This window comes from Platichthys flesus, chromosome 13 (assembly GCF_949316205.1).
Source record: "Platichthys flesus chromosome 13, fPlaFle2.1, whole genome shotgun sequence".
In the NCBI taxonomy this organism is placed as follows: domain Eukaryota; kingdom Metazoa; phylum Chordata; class Actinopteri; order Pleuronectiformes; family Pleuronectidae; genus Platichthys; species Platichthys flesus.
This window is the reverse complement of record NC_084957.1, coordinates 3,314,065-3,329,615: the sequence shown is the minus strand read 5'-3', so window position 1 is coordinate 3,329,615 and position 15,551 is coordinate 3,314,065. Positions and strand designations below refer to the sequence as shown.

At 43.7% G+C, this 15,551-nt stretch overlaps 3 protein-coding genes across 9 annotated transcripts in view; all 3 read right to left on the bottom strand.

Moving 5' to 3' along the window:
• Positions 1–1,097, bottom strand: part of tns1b (tensin 1b) — a 132,015-nt gene extending 130,918 nt beyond the window's left edge. For 5 of the 6 annotated variants that reach the window (XM_062402302.1, XM_062402304.1, XM_062402306.1 and 2 more), the window contains exon 1: positions 857–1,094. In XM_062402302.1, the coding sequence (XP_062258286.1) occupies positions 857–958 (102 nt within the window). In that variant the 5' untranslated portion in view covers positions 959–1,094. Of the gene's footprint in view, positions 1–856 lie in introns of all 6 variants that reach the window. The other variant, XM_062402311.1, reaches the window with a different exon arrangement.
• Positions 1,098–1,749: 652 nt separating this feature from the next.
• On the bottom strand, positions 1,750–7,342 carry LOC133967344 (sterol 26-hydroxylase, mitochondrial). The gene is made up of 9 exons (XM_062402753.1): positions 6,953–7,342; positions 6,376–6,557; positions 6,074–6,273; positions 5,291–5,488; positions 4,321–4,484; positions 3,636–3,802; positions 3,465–3,546; positions 3,134–3,334; positions 1,750–2,294 (listed from the first exon to the last, which is right to left on the bottom strand). Exons 1-9 carry the CDS (start codon positions 7,187–7,189, stop codon positions 2,163–2,165), a joined length of 1,563 nt encoding a protein of 520 aa, XP_062258737.1. The 5' UTR covers positions 7,190–7,342; the 3' UTR covers positions 1,750–2,162.
• Positions 7,343–8,616: 1,274 nt separating this feature from the next.
• LOC133966860 (mitochondrial chaperone BCS1) lies at positions 8,617–13,822 on the bottom strand. Of its 2 annotated transcripts, none has more exons than XM_062401911.1 (8): positions 13,655–13,822; positions 11,617–11,984; positions 10,825–10,964; positions 10,514–10,708; positions 10,212–10,275; positions 9,947–10,119; positions 9,660–9,777; positions 8,617–8,998 (listed from the first exon to the last, which is right to left on the bottom strand). In XM_062401911.1, the coding sequence occupies exons 2-8, from the start codon at positions 11,934–11,936 to the stop codon at positions 8,746–8,748; spliced, it is 1,263 nt and encodes a 420-aa protein (XP_062257895.1). In that variant the 5' UTR covers positions 11,937–11,984; positions 13,655–13,822; the 3' UTR covers positions 8,617–8,745. The 2 variants fall into 2 exon arrangements, with proteins under 2 accessions (XP_062257895.1, XP_062257896.1); XM_062401912.1 differs by having other exon boundaries at positions 13,662–13,822.
• Positions 13,823–15,551: the final 1,729 nt, after the last annotated feature.

Genomic DNA, 15,551 nt, shown 5'->3' with positions numbered 1-15,551 from the left:
CAGTGATCACATCCCACCAGAGAGCAGAGCTTCAGAACCACATCATATTAAACAGGTTCTGTTCGCCTGCAGGTCAGTGATCACATCCCACCAGAGAGCAGAGCTTCAGAACCACATCGTATTAAACAGGTTCTGTTCGCCTGCAGGTCAATGATCACATCCCACCAGAGAGCAGAGCTTCAGAACCACATCGTATTAAACAGGTTCTGTTCGCCTGCAGGTCAATGATCACATCCCACCAGAGAGCAGAGCTTCAGAACCACATCGTATTAAACATGTTCTGTTCGCCTGCAGGTCAATGATCACATCCCACCAGAGAGCAGAGTTTCAGAACCACATCATATTAAACATGTTCTGTTCGCCTGCAGGTCAATGATCACATCCCACCAGAGAGCAGAGCTTCAGAACCACATCGTATTCAACATGTTCTGTTCGCCTGCAGGTCAGTGATCACATCCCACCAGAGAGCAGAGCTTCAGAACCACATCATATTAAACAGGTTCTGCAGGGAACACACATCAGCACCAACAACCCCAGGCAGAGGAAATGATTTCCATGACATCACCGCTGCTTCTCCCCCCTGAGCTTCTGTCACGGATCAGTCGTGACTGAACTTGGACTTTTCGGAGTTGCCCCCTGGCAGAGTCATTAAGGTGAATGGTTTACCTCCTTCAGGCCTGATGCCAGATCAGGTACTAGACCCACAGTACACTTCTCCTTGCTGTTGGTGGTGTAGCTGTGGTTTCACAGGAGTTTAGACTCAATGGTTCGTTTGTCAGGTGGAAGCTGATCTGGATCCTAAAGGAACTCCAACATAGACCTCCAGAGTCTGGTATCTCTCAGTAGAACCTCTTACCTTCCTCCCTCTGTCCTCCTTCTTCTCCTCCTCATGCTGCTGGACCACAGGCATCGGCAGGAAGTCCTCTTCACAGCAGATGAAGCTCACCGTGCATCCCATCCGAGCGACGCCAGGGCGCACAAGTCCTCACGCATCCAAGTGTGCGCGCACTTCCGAGGAACCGCGTCTGTGCCGCCGCCCGCTGCACGTGGACACTTGTTGCGCTATGACCTCATTTTACGCACACACGCACCGGGACTGTGTGTGTTTTTAGTTCAGATCCCAGGAGTTGTGTTAACGCACTGAACGACAGAGCCGCACTGAGATGAAGGGACTCACACATACACACACACACACCTTCAAATTTGTGTGCTGTGATTGGTTGTTCAGCCTGTCAGCCACTCCCAGCTGATACTGATGGTTTTATAGTATTCATGGCGTGCAAGCACACGAACAGTGTTTATACTTGAAAATGTACTCACACACACACACACACTAACACAGACACAGACACACGATTTCCTGGAGACTTACTTTAATCTAGACTTTATTCTATACCACCCCTAACCTAATCTGAACCTAACTTGAACCTAAACCTAACCTTCTTTTAACTTTATCCACAAACTCAGTGTTACATTGAGGTTGGAGTTATAAAGACACACAAACACAAACTGCACAAAAGAGCCACAAAATGAATACTATTCTTTTCTCTCTCTCTCTCTCACTGTGTGTGTGTGTGTGTGTGTGTGTGTGTGTGTGTGTGCGTGTGCGTGTGTATCGCTCGGGACCTCCAGACAAAACTGCTGCCCCCCCCCCCCCCCCCCCCCCCGCCCACACCAGCAGACTCTAGTGGAGTATGTCTCCCCCTGCTGGGTGATTGATGAAGTGGACGTTTCTTTTATTTGATGAGTTGAATATTTTATTGAAGTATCTTAATCAGTTGCATAAAAACACCTTTATAAAACCAAAGCTTTACTGGAAACATGCCAGCAGCTCATTAAGAAGTGAGCAGAGATCATTAACCTGGGATTTTTCATTTTTAACATCACAAAAGGTCCTTTTATCATGCAACCACAGCATCACTCATTTATGATCTAATAACAAAAACCAATGCATCCCACTGATGTATGATATCTCTGTCTGTTTATGACACTGCTAGTATTTCAGTAGCATCAAGGGGTCTTCACAAAATTGAATTGAAGGTGTTTTCAATGATAGATATATAAAGCTTAAAAACCAACAGAATAGATTTAAACATGGAAACATCATTTTTAAAACAAAACAAACAATCAGATGCAACATTTGCTTTAAAACCAAACACAAATCAAGCTGCGTTCTCACGTGGTCTCTCCACAAAGTGCAGGTTCACTTGCTGCTCTGGAACCAGGACGGTGCGGCTGACGCATTTCAACTCTCCCATCGTGGGGTCGGGTCTGATTTCAAAAAGCCTGATCAGCTGCGAGGGACAAGAAGAAATGTGGAGTTAGTGCAGTCACTTTATTATAGAGCTGACTGAATTATAAGATGCTTTTTTATTAGCGCCACTATAAAGAGGAATTTGCCATGAAGCCTTACTACCATAGTTGCCTATAATTCTTGGATTGACTCCATAGAAACTTGTTCAACTTTAAACTTATTTCTGTAATTTCTTATATAATTAGAATGAAAATCACTTCTCCCCAGTTCTGCTGAGCATTTTGCATGCATCCGCTCACTACTTCATTTCAATGCCCACAATCAAAGTTGAACAAGGTAAGAAACCAGCTGGTGAACACAGGGAAATTGTAGCGTAGGTTTTCTAAACTGAAAAATAAAAGAGTTGGGTTCCAGACAGGGATTCTTCACCTGTCAAAATGTATAATATCTCCCGGTACGAGAGTTAACCCGGATAGTGTCTTCACCTAACTACAAAAGACATCAAAGAAAAAGAAATCGCAAACAATAAATTCGGTTAATCAATATATATATATATTCAATTAAATGATTCACTCAAGTTAACAATCAAATCAAGTTGTTAACGATGGATAAACAGAAAATAACTCATTTTGACCAAGATATCCGAAATCCATGCAATCAAATTAATTTCCAAATAAGAACAATTAACCGTCCATTCAATAAACATATGAAAGAAACTTCCATTAAGAGTTCATGATCAACTGTGTGTGTGTGGGTGGGGGGGGTGTGTGTGTGTGTTGGAGAGGGGAGTTAGGGTCCAACGAAAATGTTAAGTAAGGAAAATGTTGGAGCAAAGAAAAGTCTGAAAAGGAGTTTTCTGAATGGGAATCTGACATTTACCTGAAACACAACCATGTACATCTCGAGCTCAGCGATCCGCCGGCCGACGCAGCCTCTCACCCCGAAGCCGAAGGGGATGGAGCCGAAGGGGTGTGGCATCTGGCGGCCATCGCGGAGCCATCTCTCCGGCCTGAATGTGAACGGCTCCGGGAACACGTCTTCATCGTGACTGATGGCGTAGTGACAGAGCGTGAAAGTAGTCTGCAGAAGCAACAGTTTAGTTCTAGATATTAGACACATTATACGCCACTATTCTAAAAGACGACTTTTCTCTTTAAGCTATAATAAAAGTGTTTTCAAAACCAGTAAAAAATGTGTAATAACAACCCACTTTCTTAGAAAATTGATATCCACCAATCGCAACGCTCTTTGCTGAAATGACCCTCCCATTTATAGGAACCACCGGGTACATCCTGCAAACAGGAAAGAGTCATATTTGTTTTTACATTACTGTGGCTGCAGAGCTCCATCACAACACCTTGTCCTCTCTATCCAGCTCTACCTCAGGGCCTCCTTGATGACAGCCCTTAAATATGGCATCCGAGTGACCTCAGCGGCGGAGGGGGTCTGGTCCGCTGGGACGAAGGTGGACACTTCTTCATAAAGTCTGTCCTGGATTCGGGGGTCCTGGGACAGCAGGTGCAACGTCCAAGTGAGGGTATTGGACGTCTTGGACAAACAAAGAGATGCCAATAAGAAGAAGACAGGCAGAGAGAGATGATGTCTGTTCATGAGATGTATTCAGAGAGGGTCATAGAAGATAAAGTGGTTTGTTTTGGGGTAGATTTCGTTTTCACCTATTTATTCTACTACAATTCTGCAATCAAAGTAGAAATATCCTCTGAGAAGCATTACAGAGTATTAGGGCCGTATTTATTATTATAGTAATAGAGTATTAATAGAGTATAATAGTCATTTTCCATCAATCCTCTGTGGTTCTTTCTTTGAAAAATACACTTTCTTACTCAATCTTTATGATACTTATGATAATTTTATGCTGATCAGCCAAAATATTAAGTATATCATCTTGTTAACATAACAAGATGCTTGACATTCCTTAGTCAAACACAGGGAACAGGCTGATCTTCCAATATTCTCCCTGTAAAATGACACATAGCCTCAAATTACCAATTCATTCTCTCTAATTTGTATTTTCTTCAACCCAACACTCGAAGTGTCACATTTACCGTGTCCACTCCCGCTAGGAGCAGCTCGGTGATGCTGCCGTACACGTCCTTCAGGCTCATCTCAGTGTTGGCGAGGAGGTGCGTGAGATATTCTCCCTCCACCTCCTGTCTGTTGTCCACACGCCACTGAATGTCCTCCATCTTCTTATCAATCAGCACTTTAGCTGGGATAAGGGTTTCATTTTATCATCCACCATACAGACTAAATGAACCCCTCAAACATTTTCCTCTGTGATTTAAAGCAGAATAAGAGGCTAATCATTTATACATTTTGGGAAATATGTAATTTGCTTTCTTGCGAAGAGTTCGATGAGAGGATTGATGCCACTGTCATCTTTGTGCCATGATGCTACAGCTAGATATCCTGTAGCTGTCCTTCACACTGCCCTGTACAGCTCCTGTTTAACAACTTCACACTGGTTGAACCTGTACAATGAATGGGTTTGGAAATGTTTTATAATAATGGGCAGAAAAAGATGCTTGGTTGAATTTTGAGATGTGGAAAATCAGATATATGATAAATCTCAAACAAAGAGAAATGATACTTAGATACTAGCTAATTTCCATTTGTAGTTTAGTATGTAAAGTAGTACAGTAATAATAAAGATGATAATAACATGGATTCCTGATGCACATTTAAAGGAACCCAAGGCTGCTTAATAAAGTTAGGAAATTTAATGAATATTAGTCGAATACATTGATATCAGATATTTTTATGTTTTAGATTTGGTACCAACATTAACCCCCAACATCCAGTATCAGTTGGCCAGTCCTGGTTCTGTAGTTTGACATTCAGTGTTCAGCTATGACAGTGGCATCAATTTGTTGTCATCTTATTCTTCACTAGAATTTTATGAAACGAAAAATAAACAAAACAGCGTATTTCAATGAACTTTGAATGATGACACCTACTCAATCAGGAATTCTACTTTATTTACCTCCTCTGCTCTGCTTCTCTCGTTCAACTCACCGAAAGTGAAGATGCCGTCCCAGCCGGCGATGTAGCGTTTCCAGTAGGGCAGCAGGTTGTGGCTCCACTTGGGCGTCACCATCACAGGCAAGCTGTTGGTGAACATCTCACTTATGGCATTGATGAAGTCTTGTGTACCTGCAGGAATTTCCTTTTCCAGACTCCCAAGCCTGGTCTCGAACAGAATGGAAGCAATACCTGAGTGGAGATGGGTAAGAGATAAGATAAGATAAGATAATCCTTCATTAGTCCCTCAAGGGGAGAATTTGCAATGTTACAAAAGGCAAGAGTAAAAAATAGGCTTCAGTAAGTTATAACAAGTAACGGGCAATACTTAAGTGCAAGAAAGGAAGATCAGAAAAAACTCTTAATTCTAAAAATCTATCTGAATTACCATCAATACCAGAAAACAACAATTTCAAGCTTCATTTACACATCTGCATATATGTATATAGTAAGTACACATTTAACTTAGTTTGTGTAAGTACTAATTTTCATGATAAATGTTTTTCTTTAAAAAATATTGTCTTCATTAAGTATGAATTTGACGAACATCTACACTGTCAAGAACTCCATAACCTTCCACTTTGCTAACTTCTGATGTGGTCATTTTGATTAAGGTTATTAATTTAGGTCCAGTTTGTAACTTAATGAGACTTCATCAATAAATCTCGTTTCCCTTCCTTTGGAGGGCCGATGCCCCAAAGTAGCATTAATGTCAATATATATTTTTTAATTATTAATATTGAATATGAGCGTGCCGCTTTCAGACTTTCTACAAACCCTCTAGTGAGAAGTGATAGAGCTCATTGGACACGTTGGTCACCAGGTCTCCTGTGGGGCTGCTCTGCCGCAGACAGTGGATCCTCTGGATGAAGTCTCTAACCACGTCGCTGATGGCTCCACCGTACTGGGCCGAGTCCTTCGGGTGCAGCATGCGCTTGTTCAGCGTCGCCCTCAGGTTGTGCCACTGCTCCATCTCCCTGGGAACACAAAGCAAACGAAAGCATCTCAGCACAAAGGTTTGAATGTGTCCCACACCCGCCCGTAAAGAGATATGGGATGCAGTGTTTTTCCATTCTTACACCGTGAAAGGCCCGTAGCCAAATCCTCTCATGTCCCGATAGTCTCTCCACAGGGACATGTCTCCTCGACAGGGGAACTTGTCATCGTTCCTCATGACCTCCTCCAGCAGCTGTGGCGTGTTCACGGACACCGCCCTCATCCCGTCCCTGTAGATGGGCCCATAGCGCCGCTTCTCATAGATCTGAGAGAGGAATGAACACATGCACAAGCAGTCGGATGGGTCGTAGAGGAGAACAACATTCCTTGTGTTGCTGTTCGACGAGGAATGAGCAGAGCATGTGAGTGTGAGATGGTTTTAGACGTGACTGACGAGGGGAACAGGGGAAACAATCCTCTCCTCTGTGAGAGTGAGCTGAGATTAGCTGTAGTTATCTGGGGGTTACGATGGTCAACACGGTAATTCAACAGGCCGGACAAGTTCCAGTGTGCATTGACAGTGGAGCAAAGGGAATCAGAACCACAGAGTCTAAACTGGGATTTCTGCCATGCATCAAAACATCCAGTGGACACCAGTGGAAGCAGATCAAAACAAGGACGCATCCCTGTGACAGAAGCCTGGTGCTGCAGCTGGAATACCTGTAACTCGTGCACACGCTTGTAGAAACCCTGGAACACTATCCTGTAGATCATCTCCAAGGGGCTGACATGTGGCAGGTCCTTCACGGTCCGAGGTTTGTCCTGGAGGGCAGAGAGGACCCCCGGGGCAGAAGAGGAGCTTCTCAACCTGGAGCGGACCTGGACCACGGCGATGGGGCAAGGCAGCCACCAGCCGCCGCTCCTGCTCGTGAGACATCGGTACAGTCCTGCAGCCATGATGATGGAAAAACAGCAAATACAAAGGGGCCCATGTGACTGCTACCAGAGTAACTAAGCAGGGAGGAGTCAAGTTTCACTGAATGTTTAACCCCTCCAGCCCAACTCTCAAGGATCTACCAGGACCAGGAAGGCTAGAAGGTCTTTCCACTCATTTATCTGAAGTGCAAACACAGATGAAAAGGTCAGATTTAGTTTGTTGGGTATCTAAAACACAATCCAGACAAATACTGCTCAAATAACTACATTTCATTTCTGCAGGCGTGCTTTTCCATTTACTACTTCTACATAAAAAAAATGAATGCCTTCAATTAAACTACTGAGGTTCGATGTCCTTGATGACAAAGAAGAGACTGAAGAGACTTTAAAACTTTGAGTTGCATGAAGGAGTTTCATATTGCCAAACATCTGTTGTCTGGAACCGTTTCTCTCCCCGGGAATAAAATCAAAACCACAATTTTCCTCTTTGGCTTTCTCTTCATTTTACGTAATGGTGTCACATTTCATTTGAGTCAATGGTTTCTTCCTGTTTCCATTTCTCTGCACAGTCCCCACGTGTTAAAGGTCTCATCATTACAATGTGAAGGGCTTACAGATAATACATGTTGTTCTTTGGGGCTTTTTTAAATGACATTTGTAGAGTTTCTGTCATCTTGTAGACAACAACTTTGTCTTGTGAGTTTCTGGTCTAATATTGCACTGTGTTGTATTTGATAAGAATCGATTTATTATCATTTTCATCTCTATTAACAGATTCAAGATGTAAATCCTCAGATTCTTTTCAGACATCTGGTTTTGACGAATCATGGTTAGTTCCCCCATGTTTTATATCATCATCGTATCAGGAACTAATGAAATAGCAGGAGCAGGCGGCCGTGTGCGTTTGTGTGCGTTCCCAGACAGCACCCACAGACACACACAGTGAGATCAGATCTCAGAAGCTTCTTATCACTGGGTATTTTGTTCTCCTCTTCATACGAGTTTGTTTTCCTTTGTTGGAACAGTTAAAAATAGCAATAAAATGTCAACAGTTTTCTTTGTCGTTCTATTATTTCATAAATGCAACTTTAGTTTTAATGTATACAGTAAAACTACATATAAAACATTATAAGCTGTGTTATAAAATATGTTTTGCGGCTCTAGACACATTTGATTTGGGCGAAGAGGGGGCAAAATGGCTCTCATGATAGTAAAGGTTGACTACCCCTGCCCTGGGTAAAGAGTGGGTCAAAAGGAGGGTAAATACTTTGACTGTAGTGTAGCTGCTCTTTACTTTATTTGCATTAATATGCAAGGGGTCTTGTCCCCAATTATCCACTCTCGACACACCAAATATTGGTCTTTGCCCCCCCCCCCCCCCCAGAGGCTGATTTGTTGTCAGCTGATAGGTAACAGGATTTGAGATTGATATCACGTCGTCTATGGTATCTTAGAACATTTGTTTTATTAAGAATAATAATAATAATAATATACAGTCAACTGGAAACAAATGGTTTGTATCTCACATTTCTCTGTATTCAACTGTCTCCCAACACCCCCCGCCCCCCCCGGTCCGTTCATCCTTTGATCTGGCCAACATTGTCTATAGATCCTGCAGCGTCTGCTTTGTGCATCAGAAAGTGTCCTTGCACCTGAGCAGCACTGATCTCCGAGTGGGCAGCCAGCGCTCGCTCTGCGAACCGCTCGGCCTCAGAAGCCGGCTCCAGTGGGTAGAAGCGCCGGAACATCTGGGTGAGCTGGAAGTGAGTGCAGTGGCCGATGTACTGCTTCAGATCCACACGGCCGGGTCGGATCAGCGCTGCGTCCAACCTGCACAAGCAGAGAACTCTCAATCAACAGCACTGACCCAAGATTCAAATGTCAAAGCAGGGTTCATACACATTTTGACCAATGGATTTCCATGACTTTTCAATAACTTTAAACCAAATTTTCAGGACCGAATACTGTGTATATGTGAAAAAGTGACCAAATATAGTATTCAAACTAACAATGAGAATTCCAAGGCATACAGTATACCTTAAATGACACAAAACCAAGTTTGCCTGCTTATATTTTGAGTGTATTTCTTTAAAAGCATATGAATTATTTAAAACTCGTAAATGAGCGTAAATGAAAAAAGGCGTAAATGAAAAATTATTTTTTTCCATGACATTTCCAGGCCTGGAAAGTCACATTCAAAGACCTTGAATAAACCAGTCGATTCTCTAGCGATAATTGTGTTTGTTTTTAATTGGTTTTAATATTTTGAACCTGGTGAACTTGATATTTCTACACTTGAGGCAGCAAAAGAAGCTAAAGACAACAAACTTTATTTCTGACTTTTGAAGTCTTAATGGTAAATGCATTAGTCCTTTGCTTGTCTACACAACCAGACACACAGCAACAATCCTTCAACAACTTCAGAGTTCAGTGATGGTTAATAACATTTACTGTGGGTACCTTGTTTATATATACACTAATCCAAGTTTACCTGTCAATGAAGTTGGTGGTCATAAAAACTATTCTGGCCTCAGATGAAGCCACTCCGTCCAGAGAGTTGAGCAGACCACTGAAGGTCAGTCGTCCCATTCCCTGAAAGGCCAGAGGGTCTGTGAGGCAAAGAGAAAGGTAACGTGAAACACAAAGAACAGCCACAGCTTCACCAGGTAACTCAGAAAGAAAAATCTGATTACTTAAAAAGGAAGGAAGGGGATTTTGAATTTCTCATTATATTAATAACAACAAACCCTAAACCAAGTGTCCTCCAGCTCTACTTACTCTCTGCAGGCATCAGGTCCCGACTGACGAAGGCTGCGTCCACGTCCTCCAGCAGAATGATGCTCTGCTGCGGGGCCACGCTCAGCAGGTGGTTGAGCCGGTCGTCCGACAGGGTTCGGTCACTCAGACTCATCAGACAGATGCTGTAGCCCAGCTCCCCAGCCAGTGCCGTGCTGAAGCACAAAGAGTCACAAACAGATGAAGATAATACCTGACATAGTCCATCTACAGCAAATACTTCAAGTACAAGTACTCGCACACTCACATAAAGCTGCTCTTGCCACATCCTGGGGGTCCATACAGCAGATATCCTCTTCTGTAGGGGATGCCTGCAGAGATTTAAGAGGATTGTGTGTTACAAAACATGCAAATTAACAAAAGTGCCAACAATTTATGTGGTTTTGCGCATTTTAACCACAATGTTATACACATGCTGAAGCACGGGCACAGACAAGCAGCGATCATGATACTAAAACATAAAATTATGTATTTAGATAATATCAAAATAAATGAAAGACAACCTTTATAAACATTAAATTAATATGTTTGAGCCCTGGTTTAGTTTACCTCTGTCTGTATACCACTTGGGGCTTCCAATGAAGTCCTTCACATCGTCCACGAGCTTCTCAGCCACACCAGCCTCCAGCACCACGGAGCTCAGGGGCCGGCGGCGCCGAGGAAATCCAAAGGGCCTCCACTCAGCTCCCATGGCCGTGTACATCACTGTGCGCCCCTCCTCCTGCTTCAGGGCCAGTTCTCTTGCTACAAAACAGGATTTACAGCTGCTTTGAATTTCCAATAAATGGTTTAAGGGCACAAGCCTATCGCATATGACAAGAATCTCTGAAACGTATCAGGAACATGAATTAGCTCTTCACCTTCTTGTAGGATATTAAAGAAGATTTGTCTGTCTCTGCCTAACGCTGTGAAGGTGACAGACTCCCATGGGGTTCCGGTGTTCAGATCCACCATCTGCTTTTCTCTGGTCCTCTCCACCCGGATCCACTTCCTCCCATACCTGCAGAGCACGACGATGAGGACAAGATCATAAGATGCTGAGAGAGAGCAGATTCATATATATGTGTGTATTGTAGATCAAGATACAAGATACATTTATTGATCCAAACACATGCACAGTCACACTACATGCAGATGAGGGAAATGTGTCCTCTGCTTTTGACCCATCTGGTGAACACAGCAGGACACACAAAGCAGTGGACAGCCATGCACGGCGCCCGGGGAGCAGATGTTGGGGGAGTAAGGTGCCTTGCTCAGGGGCACATAGACAGTGGGGGTAGGGAGAGTGCTCTTTGGACTTTTCGAACAAATACAGGGATGTTTTTATTGTGATTGCGAGGAGTCGAACCAGAGACCTTCTGGGCCTGATTTCCGTAACTTTCTGCCCATAGTCCAATTTTTCTGCCACTAGTCCACCGCCACCGAAAGTTAAGTCAATTTATGTTAATTAACTACAAATGTTTGTATAAAATGTTCACAGTTAATTGATTAACATATATTTGTGTTTATACATTCATTATTTACATGTTGATGTAGATGACCAGCGTGGAGAACATTAAAGTGCTGCTCAAAACGTGATCCATCTACATCTTGTTGTTACATTAAGAGTGATCTAACCCTAACGTTACAGTACTATCAGAATGAGCCCTCACCAGATGATGTGGTTTCCGGGGCTCGGGTGAAAGTCAAACTGCGTGTGCACCCGTCCACTCTCATGCGCCAGGTAGGAGGTCTGCACGCTCAGGTGCTGGGTGTGCCGGGCGTGCTTGGTGATCCAGCTCAGCAGCCAGTGGTAGCTCTTGTCCCGGCTGGGGACCTCCAGGGTGATCATGTAGTTCCTGCGGAAGAAGATCATCCCCACCTGGGCCCCCTTCCTGGCCACTGCCAGTGCTGTGCCCACCCCGACCAGACCAAAGCCGGCCCCGAAGTAGGGGTTGTCCTTCAGGCCGTCCAGGAAGTCGGACAGGGGCATGGTGCCGCTGGAATCAGACTCTACACAGAAGGTGTGACACCGTGTGACCTGCAGAGGAAGAGACACACCGGTCAGTCTGTGGACCTGGGGCCTCATGTACTAAGACTTGCGTGGATTTCATACTGAAACTTGGCGTACGCCAAAACCCAGAAACTGTCTTACGCACAAATAAATTCAGATGTATCAAAGTGTGCGAACGCATGGATCCAAGCACGTTTCTTTTGTACATCTCAATCAACGTGGAATTGAGCGCACATGCCGACGTGCCAAACTCCTCCCTGTCCACGCCCTCATTTAAATATGCAATTTCATTTAAATAGGCCTCTGGACCTGAGATTCACCTATTAATCCGATCACCTGGCACCATGAACAGAGTTAAAAAACGCAACTTCACGGAGTCCGAGCTCGAGATTTTGCTCCACGAGGTAGAAATGCGCAAGCATATGTTATTTGGTACCCTGTCAACAGGGATAAATGCTAAACAAAAGACAAATGAGTGGGAGCGTGTTTGCGAGGCCGTCAATGCAGTGGGGTCTCAGCAGCGCACACACTCTGAAATAAAAAAGTGGTCAGACCTCAAGGTGGAGGTGAAGCGGAGGGTTTCTGCCCATCGCCGAAGCGTGACCGCAACAGGTGGGGGGACGGGAGTGGGGGAACTCTCCCCCTTCGATTTGAGAGTGGCCGCTTTGATCGGTGACACAGCTCTCACCGGAGTGGTGGGAGCCCATGAAGGGGACACCGATCATCCCCAAGGTAAATATGCTGAATTCATAAATGCTGTAATTATACTGGTCATACAATTGGCTGCTTACAATACACAACGTAAAAACCACACAATGAATGAATGCAGAAGTGCACCGCGGGCGACATTTCTAACTTTACGCCCGCTTTTACTGACGTGAATACTGAACACGTCAGAGAAACATGATATTTGGATGTGCACAAGCCCCAGATGTGCATTACGCTGGTTTATACATACGGGACAATTACACGAATAAAGCATTTACTCACCCAGAAGCCACCCATCGCGTACATTGCCAGCCTCCAGCCTGTTCCCAACCATGCTGTTGGTCAGAATGAATGAATCGTGCGTTGAACCTGGCCACCTTGCCACGATGTTAAGGAGCTGCATTTGCGCATCACATATCACTTGGACATTGATAGAATGAAAGTGTTTCCTGTTAACGTAAACAAATTCATCCTGTGATGGCGCTTTTAGGGCAATATGTGTGCAGTCAACAGCTCCAATTACATTAGGGAAACCGGCTGTTGCTGCAAATTGCGCTTTAATGTGACCATTTGCGATGTCCTCTAACAACGCTAACACAGCCATTGTTAAAACTATTTTCTTCATCCATTGCGCATGCTTTTATAGCCACCCATATAATTGCAAGGTGTGTTAATTGTTCATTAGTGTGTCTCTGATTTGAAAATCACTCTGATGAGTCATTGTTTTCACCTTTTTTCCCAGTTTCCCAGCGTCACCTCTAAGTGTCGCCAAAGGAACAATAGCTGTAGAAACGTGCGTACGACAGCTCTGGAGCTGGCGTGGGGACCGCACATTTTTACGGTCATTTCACGTTTTGTACATCTGAACGTGAGCGTGGAAAAGGACGTACGCCACGTTTTTCTGCGTACGCAACCTTAGTACATGAGGCCCCTGGTGTGTAGCTGTACTCACTAATGGCAGCTGCCGTCATCACAAAGTATAAACCTACCGCTCACATGTCTCCTGCTTCATCTCATGTGGCCATGGTGAGACGCTGCTGGTCTCCAGTGTTCCCAGTATACCCGCAGTGCTCCGCCTCCTACAGCCCCATGTGTGCACGTCTGGATTTCAGTGTGGTTCGATTCAAGCGGCGACCTCTATTGCACTTCCTGTGTTTCATTTTACTGGCTCCGACGGCTCGCCTGGCCTCTAACATTCGTTCCTCCCCCCGGAGAGTTTAATTATAAGTGTTTTAGCTCACACGCTAAATTATTAAAGCAGGTGTTTAATTTATCTTATAAATTTAATTTTAAGGACATTTATTGAGGACGTTTGATAGAATGAGTAAAAATATTTTGGTTTCCAGATAAGATATTACCATGTATGAGGAAATGGAATATTACATGTTTGTTTTTTTAAAGAAAAGTAAATGGAAACTCAGCTACATTCTCATAGCATGCGTAACTTGCTCCTATTAAATATTATTTTAAGAAATCCTTAAAAGATTGTCTGTATGTCAACTTTCAAAAGATTTTACTGAAGAAATTTAAAAGAAAAATTTGGCTAATTTTCTTTATAGCACTCATCACTTGCTAATATGTAAAATAATTTAAAAAAAAGAGCTAACAAAGAGTTGAGAGATTGTTCACTTTACTCTTGTTCAAGGAGACTCCCCATGTCTTTATGCCAAGTTTCAGAATTACATAGAAATCATCCAGCTCAGGGGTTAAAATCGTATGTGAAATAAAAGTCTAAACTTTCCTAATGAAATACAACATGTAGTGATTTTGCAGGTATTTACTCAGGACACAGCCCAAAATTGTCAGACTCTGCTTTATGAAATATAACTCAAGAACAACAACAGGAGGGGAAGAGTCCCTTCCATGTGAGTTCCAGCAACACTGAGCAGATACACTGGAAAAAGAAAAATGAACCAAGGGGATGCAAAACAATAAGATGGAGACATTTACCTTCATTACAAACTGAGTTTAGTGAACACCAGAGACAGTTGAACAGTTTAAACCGATAGGAAGTGATGACAGAGCACAGAGCAGGTAGAGAACAACATTAAAGTACATCAGTGTTCGAGACAAGGCTGCAGGGTTCAAAAGGAGGAGTATAAACGATTAATCTGGAAACCTTAACGCGTTTATTTTTTTTTAAACAGAAATGAATCATATCACCAATCAAGTCAACGCTGGCCCAGCAGAAGAACAACTTGGCCACGCTGACCTCAGCTGAAAATGACAGGCATTTTCTTTTAGAAATAATTTTAGGCCTGTCCACTATATGGGTGTTAAAAATGGAAATTGTAGTCTAGAAATCAGCCGAGTTTCAGACATTACTCTGGTTACCTGAGTGTGACCGACGGAAAACACCTGCACTACTGGTCAGAACCTGAGACGCACACCTGACACTTCACGTGTGATGTCACCGTCTCCATTGTCACATGTTATGGAGGAAAAACTAATATAATAAAACGTTTCTATGAGCTCTGTGATACCCACGACATCCACCCGGCCCTCGCTACGTCAGCTGAGCTTCAGCATGTTCTCAGGTTGGTGGAGTCCCAGAACAAGCCGTCCTCTGACCCGGTGGTGTTGTGGTTGAATGGCGGCCCCGGCTGCAGCTCTCAGGACAGACTGCTGACCGAACACGGACCCTTCCTGGTAGGTGACCTCTACCTGTACCGGTGGGATGTCTGATTCTGGGTGTTCTGGTTTGTTCTTCATGGTTGATGCACTTTGGATAAAAGCGTCCGCTCAACGAAATGAGGCCACCTGCTGACATCTGACCTGTCATATTAAGATCCAGGATGATGGAATGACTTTGCAGTACAACCCTTATTCCTGGATCAAGGTCATTAAAGTAAATTAATACAAACTTGTAAAAGTTCATGTGACCTT

Coding starts and splice junctions, on each gene's coding strand:
- LOC133967344 (XM_062402753.1), bottom strand. CDS start 7,189: ATGGCTGCAGGACTGTACCGATGTCTCACGAGCAGGAGCGGCGGCTGG. Junction 6,274..6,375: donor GGCTACGGGCCTTTCACGGT/GTAAGAATGGAA, acceptor TTGTGTTCCCAG/GGAGATGGAGCAGTGGCACA. Junction 2,295..3,133: donor TGTACATGGTTGTGTTTCAG/GTAAATGTCAGA, acceptor TGTCCCTCGCAG/CTGATCAGGCTTTTTGAAAT.
- LOC133966860 (XM_062401911.1), bottom strand. CDS start 11,936: ATGCCCCTGTCCGACTTCCTGGACGGCCTGAAGGACAACCCCTACTTC. Junction 10,709..10,824: donor CTTTAATATCCTACAAGAAG/GTGAAGAGCTAA, acceptor CCTGTTTTGTAG/CAAGAGAACTGGCCCTGAAG. Junction 10,276..10,513: donor CAAGTGGTATACAGACAGAG/GTAAACTAAACC, acceptor AAATCTCTGCAG/GCATCCCCTACAGAAGAGGA.